This window comes from Aulonocara stuartgranti, assembly GCF_965226115.1.
Source record: "Aulonocara stuartgranti genome assembly, chromosome: 16".
Classification (NCBI taxonomy): domain Eukaryota; kingdom Metazoa; phylum Chordata; class Actinopteri; order Cichliformes; family Cichlidae; genus Aulonocara; species Aulonocara stuartgranti.
This window is the reverse complement of record NC_138952.1, coordinates 32765710-32775456: the sequence shown is the minus strand read 5'-3', so window position 1 is coordinate 32775456 and position 9747 is coordinate 32765710. Positions and strand designations below refer to the sequence as shown.

The following is a 9747-nucleotide window of genomic DNA, read 5'->3' as shown; positions in this document are numbered from 1 at the left end:
TAAAAGTCTTAATCTAAAGACAAGAGACAGCAAGCATCATGATTTGATACATAAACAGCCTTCTCATCAGTTATGACGTTCCTTACAGTCATACAAACCTCGAAGAACCCAGTCTCTTCTGATCTCCTTCTGAACTCGGGTAGTTGTGGTTAGTACTTGGTTGAGAGACCACCTCTGGATGGGAAAAAACAAAACATAACACTGACTCTGTTAGAGATGGCACGATACCACTTTTTTATGTCCGATACCGATATCATAGATTTGGATATCTGCCGATACCGATGTGAATCCGATATAGTGTGTTTTTTAATCAATAAAACTGTTTTTTTAATATCTTGCTGCATTTTGTATAAGTTCATACTCAAGTTTAAATAAACAACAACACTAAAGCTATTCTGTTATACCTACGTGTAAAAAAATACACTGCACCCAAAATATTTCATAGTTCAGCAAAACTGATCAATCTAATGAACTTAAACCTATACTCCATCATTCCTATTCTGGTATTTTAAAGAGTACTTAGCAGAAATATTAAGCAACCTAACTAATAGGGTTTCTCTCCGATATTAGATCCAGTAATTTACGTCAGTATCGGACCGATACGTAATATCGGATAGGTCCATCTCTAGAATCTGTGTAGATGACAATTTATATGGTGACATATGTCATTTCAGTTTATGTCACTTCTGCAATGCGAAGTTCATCAATAGTGTTGTCTTTTAATGGGTGAATATTCCCTTATTACAGTGCAGACTGCTGCTTCAGTGTATTTTTTTGTTACGTCACGGTATTATTTACCAGAGCAGCTCATATGAAGCAAATATGAGCTCAAAAGTCAAAAACAAAGATGAAGCAGCAGCGCCCCTGGTGTATAAAGACAATCATACAGTACTTGCCATTTCCACGGCAGTCTCTAATCCAAGTACCGAGCTGCTCCTGTTTAGCTTCCAAGATCAGGGGTGTTCTGAGTGGCCGTGAGCGTAAATATTCTGAGCTTTTCAACTGTAAAATATGTGTAAATAATATAATTAAAGGTCGTTCATGTTTATCAAACAAATGCGCAGAAAGTATGCAATACATGATAAAAAAAAAAAACAACAAAAACAACAAAAACGGTACAACAGTGACATGTAGGAGTCAATACACTTTCCAGGTTTTGCAAACTGAAAACATATAAATAGAAAAACAAAGAGCAAGTTTGTTTTATCTTCAGTACGAATCCTAAGTTATTAAGACCTGATTTGGTCAGTACTTGGATGGGAGACCGCCTGGGAATACCAGGTGCTGTAAGCTTTTTTTTCATTTATACACCAGGGGGCGCTGCTACTCCTCATCGGGGGACACAGCTATGGGGGAAAAGACTGAGAGGTGAAATTTTATATATTTATCAAAAATGGCTGTTTGTGTGGGTTTTACTTGCACTAAGTTCAACATTTCATTGTACCTCTGATCACAATAAGATCATGAGAGGTGGGAGAGTTTTTCTTTTTTGGGTGGATGTGTTGGGCTGCCCATAGCTAGAACCTGCCTCAGTGTAAGTTATCATGTTCACAAGTAATGATCTGGTATCATTGCTGAAAGATATACAGCAATCAAATTACAAATTACATCAAGGGCCAGTGTCCTGCAGGTTTTAGATGTGTCCTTGATCCAACACAGATGATTTAAATGGCTAAAAAACCTCCTCGGCATGTCTTGAAGTTCGCTAGAGGCCTGGTGATGAACTAATCATTTGACTCAGGTGTGTTGGCCCAGGGTGAGATCTAAAACCTGCAGGACACTGGCCCTTGAGGCCTGGAGTTCCACACCCCTGTCATAGATGATGACAGAAGAGTGGATGAAAAACTCAACTATCAGCAATGTGGAGGTGAAAAAAGAGTGATTAGAAGAGTGGGAAGATGGTTTTATTGAGGGGGTAGGCCTAAGGAATGAGAAGTGAGGTAAGGGTAAAGTGGTGTGGAGATGGGAGGAGACAGATAAGTAAAATAATCAGTATTTCTGCTACAAGAGCACTGAATTGTAAAAATGTTAATGTGTGCCTATTTGAGGAACTCCTTGTTGAAAGAATTTTTCATGTCACATTTACACATTTTTTGTCCTATCATCCTATCCTATCCTATTTGTCCTATCCTATTTTTCAGCTTTAAAAAGGTTTTGATTCGTATACAAAGCAGGATTTGTAAAGTGGTCGTTATCAAGGTACTTAACTAAAGCTAAACTGAATAATAGTTTTTATTAATAATTTTTAAAACGAACAAAAAGAATTGTCAGAAGTGGGATTCGAACCCACGCCTCCATTCGGAGACCAGAAGTCCCGTGTTGAGGAAGGTTTGTCACCTTGAGTCTGGCGCCTTAGACCGCTCGGCCATCCTGACAACTGCGATCCCCGGCCGTCAGAAAGCTGTTTCACTGCTGCTAACCAAAGTTTGCAGCTGAGACTTTGTATCACTTTGTAAAGACAAGCGGCATTTTTTAAAGAGTTTAGCGTAGAGTTTATTAAGAACCTTAAGTTTGTTTGGGTTACGGCTCACTTTTATTTTCTGTTTTTATTTCGTCTTTCCGTTAATAAGAAAAACATAGAGGCACCGCCAGGAAGAGAAAAGACAAAAAACACTACTCAACTAGCCGACCTGTGTTGAGAATTGGACTAAATAGCTATAAATATGCTTCTTGTTAGCGCCACACTCGCTTACGGCCATACCACCCTGAACACGTTGCATTACATTTGTTTTAGCGTCCAGCCTTTGTTGTTGCATATAAATATGTTTCCTGTTACTATGACAGTCGCTTACGGCCATACCACCCTGAACACGCCCGATCTCGTCTGATCTCGGAAGCTAAGCAGGGTCGGGCCTGGTCAGTACTTGGATGGGAGACCGCCTGGGAATACCAGGTGCTGTAAGCTTTTTTTCATTTATACACCAGGCGGCGCTGTTGCTTCGTTACAACAAAGCTTTCAAAACAATAACGAGTACTTGACAATGTTCGTTTTTAATCCTTTTTTTTCTGTCACAGGATATCACGAGAGCACTTCCTTTTGTACACCAGGGGGAGCTGCTGCTACACCATTGTAGACGACTTTGACAAAACATTTGGCAAGAAGTCTGAAAGAAGGAAATTCATTTATTCATCCTTAAATAAATAGTAGAAAAAATAAAGAAAATCTCGATTGACGAATAAAGATTTGAACGAGACAAATTTCGTATAAAATGGGTTCCAAGAATTAATAAGTGACCCGTGCAAAATCAATATATTGATTAATAGATGAAAATTGGTAAAGTGAAGTTTTTCTTGGGGGGGGGGGGGGATCCTGTTTATTTATAGAATTTTTACATGTAGTTTGATATATCAGGCCTAATAAAACAAGTACCAATGATACAAAGACATACCTCAATACAGTTCAGGCCGTTACAATTTGAATGATTTTTGAGAACTACTGAACAGCATATAACTAATACCCATCCCAAGGACCAATCCAATAACAGAAATAAATGAATAAATAAGTAAATAAAACACACACAGAGAGACCACCCTCAATTAAAACAACAACAACAAAAAAAAAAAACAAGGTACTCAAAGTGATATAAATGATAAATTGCTGCCACACCTGTGAAAACCTATTAGCATTTCCTCTGAGTCTGAATTTTATTTTCTCCATTTTTAAAAAGAACATAGAATCTTTCAGGGTGAGAAGTTTTTCAAGACCGCAAAATTCTACGTTGTGCCAGCATTGAAGTGAAAGCTATAACGTCCAGCTGCTTACGGCTAAGGTTTAGGGTGGAATCTTCAGAAACACAAAAAAGGAGAAACTAGTGGACAAGGATTGTGTAACACTCAAAACATGAGAGAGCACTTCAAAATAAAAAGTCCAATATAACTGAAGTGTTGGGCAGGTAAAAAACAAACAAACATATGAGTTAATTAACAGGTAGGAGGTTTTGCATCTGTTGCACAGGTCAGGAATGCCGGTGTATATTTTAGATGTGTAATCTGTATACTGTCTTAAACTGAATATGCAGATGAAAATGAGGTATGAATTCTGTTAATTAGCCTACTTTGTCCCAGTAATCTTCGCCAAACCTAAGAAGTACCTGCTCCCAAGTGGAAACAATCATTTTGGTTGAGTAATCTTGTTTGCCCATATAAATGATGAAATCAGTGGGAAAAACATTTTTATAATATTAATCCTACCAAGAAGTTATACAGGAAGGTTTGCTGACCTTTGAAAAGCCAACCTTACGTAGGTTAGCAATGATTAAAATTTGCAGTTTGGAAAGCTTTAAATGAACTGGTAATATGTACTCCTGGATATCTGAGGCCAGAAGACGGTAAACTCAAGTTTTTAAGCATATATTATAAATTATCAGTTCAAGACCGAGACGGAGATCTAAGTAAAATACATAACAGTTTTTTAAGCACAGACTCGACTTTTTATTTATTTATTTATTGTCTCTGGCAGCACTTTACATGTAGTTGAACTGACATGTGATTATGAATGAATTACCCTGAAGGAGAAATGTGCGGATTATAAACTACGATTCTGTTTCCGTATTTTATTTTTAAACGTAAACACGGTTTATTAGTAGTATTAAAATGCATAGTAGTCTTAAAACATGTCAGTGTTTTAAGACTGTCATGTTTTTTCATTTGCGGAGAAGGGACGATAATGTATCCTGTAAGATAACATGTTGTATAAACGTAGTTAGCGAAGAACGACGAAAGAAATCAGCGTAGCCCACAGAAAGAAAAAAAGTATTGTCAGAAGTGGGATTCGAACCCACGCCTCCATTCGGAGACCAGAAGTCCCGTTTTACAGGAAGGTTTAACCTTGAGTCTGGCGCCTTAGACCACTCGGCCATCCTGACAACTCTGTCGAACGAGCCGAAACAAACACTCATATAATTATAACTCACTGTGTCACGACTGCCAGAGATGCATCGAACAGCCATTTCTCCTTTAGGTTCTTTGACATCAGTTCAAACTGAGCTTAAATTTGTTTGTTTAAATGAAAGGATGGTTTGTTTCGCAGCTGTTTACGGAACAGCAGTAAGCAAACATTTCCGCCAGGGGCAGTATACATACGTTATGAAATACACTTCCGGTGCTTATACACGTGATTCTCCGCCCATCTCTCACTACAGACCTTCGCTTACTACATAACAAGCTGCAGTCATCCTTATGAAACGCAAATACTGGATTGTGTCCACTGTTAGGGCGACTAAAGAGCCAATTGTGTAGAGAAGCTGCGCGTATTAAAATGTCCTTTTACAGGAATACTGTGTGGCTTGTCAAAGGACTCCAGGAGTATACAAAGTAAGTAGACAGTTTCCTTTTCTAATAGGACTCTATTATGTAGTCAAATGACTTGTAGTCTTAATTGTTTGCGGTACATATAGGCTACATAACCTTCCGACACGCCGCCCAAAGTTTAACTACATGTTTGCTCTGTTAGTGATAGCACTCGGTTACTGCGCGTTTGTGTCCGACAGCATGCTACAGGTAAACGATTACACAATGCTGCAAGCTTACCGTATAATCAAGACTACAACCTCAAGATGTTTGAAACAGTGAAAGTGCTTCTTACATGTTTTCTGACGTGACCAGTAACCCAAATTAACACAGTGGATAAAGACATGTATAAAGCAGGAGAGTGTCATTTGGAGGAAGACTGTTTTACTTGATAAATTACCCAAATTATTAGGCCGTTATATTTTGTGATTTGCTTATGGTATGCTTATTGTATCCTAGTAACCACACCCAATAGTGATGACACTGTTACATCAGTGCATGTAGAAATATGGGTGACAGTGTAATGTGCTCACACATTCCTCTTTGCTCGTACCAGGAGTGGCTATGAAGCAGCAGCAAAGCATTTTGTTCCAGCTGACCTGGATGTAAACCTGAATGGAAGGTCCTTCATGGTGACAGGTGCCAACAGCGGGATAGGGAAAGCTGCAGCGCAGGAAATCGCTAAGAGAGGTGAGAGTCTCACAGCTGACAGAAGGCACTTTTCCTCCTTCCTGCTGGTATTTGTGTGTGTCAAATGTTGATCATGTTTTCGTTTGTGTCTGTAGGGGGAACGGTTCACATGGTGTGTCGAAACAAGGGGCGAGCAGAAGCAGCCAAAGGTGAAATTGTTGAAAGCAGTAAAAATGAGGTGAGATTTTAACTGTTCATCTGTCTGAGTTTTTTCTTTTTTATACAGGAGTTCTCTCCCAGAAATAAAGTGAAGCTTTGCTTTTTCTTTAATAAAAATATGCTCACATTCTTGTTTTTTTTCCATCAGATTTTTAAAATGTTCTGTCAAGAAACGTGAATGAAAATAAAGCAATCAAACAAAACAAAATAGATGAGAATATTCATACCTGCTTTTCCACCCAATTAGATTAGACTTAAAACTAACCCACACCTTTAATTTTCCTGTCTATTCCCAGAATGTTCACGTCCACATTGTTGACATGTCGAGCGCCAGGCAAGTGTGGGAGTTTGCGCAGAGCTTCTCACAGAACAACACACTGCATGTGTTGGTGGGTAACTGCAGATATGTTGTGGCTCATCTGCAGTAAACATATTTTAACGTTAACGTTAATCTCAATCTGCTTATGGTGGTTCTCAGATCAACAATGCGGGCTGTATGGTCAACCAGAGAGAACTAACTGAGGAGGGTTTGGAGAAGAACTTTGCCACAAATACATTGGGTAAGACGAGAACACATATTTCAGATGGAAGTTTTAACAACAAAAAGGAAGCCGGGGTTTTTAAATCGTAACTTTGTGTAAAATGATAGTGTTCAACATTTTCTTTCCTGCAAAAATGACTTCTCAGGACTGACTGTAATTAAGATGGTCTTAAAAAAACTTCCAAAATAGGCAAAATGTAAAATATTAACATTAAAATAAGCATTTTGTATTTAAATTTAGGGGAGGTGATTGTAATGATCACTGGTTTTGGCCTTGACAAATTGTTGTTATTTAATGTCATTTCTGCAAATTTGTAACAAAAAAAGTATGTGAAAGACTAATATTGGCTATAAATAAAAACTCTTTTGTGCGTAACTTTGTTTTTCAGGTACATACATCCTCACCACTGCACTGATACCTGCACTGAAGAAGGTCGAAGACCCGAGAGTGGTGGGTTGAATTACAACCGCACAAAAAAATAACCAGGATGTACAAATGCACGACTGAAAATGAACGATTTCTTCTGTTTCCGCTCCAGATTACTGTGTCTTCAGGTGGCATGCTCACACAGAAATTGGACGTGGACGACCTCCAATTTGAGAAGGGGACATTTGACGGGACCATGGCCTACGCTCAGAATAAAGTAGAGTGACTGAAAGACGTAGCGGTCTACAGAGGAATTGTTGTGGTATTTATATTGATATGCATTTTTTTTCTTTGTCTGGCAGAGGCAGCAGGTGATCCTGACAGAAAGATGGGCTGCTCAGCACAAAGAGATCCACTTCTCCAGCATGCACCCCGGCTGGGCAGACACACCAGGTGAAGAAAAGAAAGATACTTTAAAACTTAAGAATTTAACTGGAAGACAAAGGTTTTTCATGGAATAACAACCTTTGACAAGAGAATGTTGTCTCTGTGACTTAAGTTTTGAATTTTCTCTCTGTAGCGGTCCAGACCTCCATGCCTTCATTCCACGCTAGGATGAAGTCCAAGCTGAGGACAGAGGCCATGGGAGCTGACACCGTGGTGTGGCTCGCCATATCCGCAGCAGCCGCCAAGCAACCGAGCGGGCTCTTCTTTCAAGGTCAGAAACAGACTTGCAAATATCTAACATGGTTTTCTCTGTAATCACAGAGAGAAACTAAGGAACTTGAAGGGTAGCAAAAGATATAAATTATGTATTAAGCACTTGCTAATACTTTACTAATGCTTCATTTGAATGACATCTGTGTCAGTTTCAACTGGATTCAACCAGCAGCAGCAATGACTGTTCCCACAGCTGGGACTTCAATAATGAGGCCACAGAAACGTTGTTTCGCAGTAACATGTCTAGAATTAAACTACGCTTTCAATCACAAATAAGGAAATCCCTCCATATTTCTTCTTAACACTCAGATTAATGGACTTTTTTGGGTCCCTGTCCACCCAAAAAATTCTAGCTACAGTCACACAGTAGTCTGGGAATTATGAGTCTGTCATAATCTCGCTGTAACGAGACTGGCGCCTTACAGCTCACCAGACTCATCCATACTATTGTCCAAACACCTCTCATTCCCCGTGATGATCAAGATGACTGCTGGAAAAAGCTCCAGCATTGAAATTCAGTCGTTTCCTCTCTAGCTCCTCCACGATAGCGGACGTTACTGCAGGCAGTAGAACTGTCTGCGCTCTATCAGCTGGTAGAGACTGTCTGTTGCCAAGATCGTAACATGCAGAAAAACCACCGATAGATTTGAACACCTGGACCAGTAGCAGTTTCACTTTTTGCATAAATCAGAAGCAAAATCAACTCTGTCATTTTTACAGTCATAAATGAAATTTGTAATCACAGGTTATTTAGTTTGTTGCAAAAGTGATTCATGAGCGTAATTGTAGCTTAATAGTATTGATCAAAGATGTTCATTGTCAGGGACCAAGCAGTAAAGCATAAAGGACACAGGTGTTTAAATTCAAAAAGGGGTTTTATTGACCCAAAAATATGAAAATATATTTAACAAAGCCAAAACTTAAACAGGCAGACCAATAAAAGAGGTCAACTCAAGATAATAATTAACAAAACCTCAAACAAACATCAGATAAACTGACCTGCTGAAATGACACAGGGGAACTTAAATACTGGTTTAGCTAAACCAAATGACACACACGGGGAAAACAAGATGGCTGCCATATAACCAACTAATACAAAACAATTAAACACGCATGAAACACCCCCCAGGCAATGAAGCATGTGGTGCTATCCAATTAGGCTGTCAGTGGTACTTCAGCTCTCCCAGCCCTTTGCCAGACAGGAGGAGAAGCCAACCCCAGGTAACTCAAACAAAGAAAGATGTATTAATATAACATAAAACAGAACTTTGACCTTGCAAGGTTAATGTGTGCACGCCATATAAACATTGGAAGGTGTGATGGAAAAATAAATACATTTAATAAAGAAACAATATTGAACAATAAGTAGAATATTTTAAAGTAGTGACTGTAAATTAAACTAAGGTGAATCAACTGGTGGTGAGGTGTGGAGCTTACCATGTGTGGCATGCCATCACATTCATGTTTTTGTGATGCTGCAAAACTCCTATATTTAAACTTTTTATAATCGATCACTTAAATGTCACAGTTTTGTGTTAGGTCTCATGTATTCGCATAAAATGTCTTTCAGATCGTAAAGGAGTGGCGACACACTTGCCCCTCGCCTCCTCCCGGTCAACACCGCAAGAGGAGGAGAAGCTTCTGGCAGCGCTGGACGAGTTCGCCCAAAAGTTCAAACCTTAATACCTCAAAAAACAGTTTCTGTAAAAGGAAAAAGAACAAGCACTCGTCACAGATTACTAATGTTTACACAATCTTTTTTTAAATATACAGAAAAGCTTCAACCTCCAAGAACAACCTTTACTTAAAATATACAGAAAAACAAAATCTAGTGAAGTAAATGTGGTTGTTTACGGAAAGATGACTTGTACTTTATTTTTGCTCCTTGGTTAATCAAAAATAAATAAATATATATATATATATATATATATATATATATATATATATATATATATATATATATATATATATATATATATAT

General features: G+C 38.5%; 1 protein-coding gene across 1 annotated transcript; it reads left to right on the top strand.

The window, feature by feature from the left end:
- The first annotated feature begins 5103 nt into the window (after window positions 1-5103).
- dhrs12 (dehydrogenase/reductase (SDR family) member 12) lies at window positions 5104-9680 on the top strand. The gene is made up of 10 exons (XM_082508337.1): window positions 5104-5313; window positions 5846-5979; window positions 6075-6157; window positions 6435-6527; window positions 6617-6698; window positions 7069-7130; window positions 7219-7323; window positions 7409-7499; window positions 7627-7764; window positions 9337-9680. The coding sequence occupies exons 1-10, from the start codon at window positions 5258-5260 to the stop codon at window positions 9447-9449; spliced, it is 957 nt and encodes a 318-aa protein (XP_082364463.1). The 5' UTR covers window positions 5104-5257; the 3' UTR covers window positions 9450-9680.
- The last annotated feature ends 67 nt before the right edge of the window (window positions 9681-9747 follow it).

Bases quoted from the DNA above. Each gene is read 5' to 3' on its own strand.
- dhrs12 (XM_082508337.1), top strand. From the start codon at position 5,258: ATGTCCTTTTACAGGAATACTGTGTGGCTTGTCAAAGGACTCCAGGAG. The intron at 5,314-5,845 runs GTAAGTAGACAG...TGCTCGTACCAG, and splicing joins GGACTCCAGGAGTATACAAA to GAGTGGCTATGAAGCAGCAG. The intron at 7,324-7,408 runs GTAGAGTGACTG...TTTGTCTGGCAG, and splicing joins TGGCCTACGCTCAGAATAAA to AGGCAGCAGGTGATCCTGAC.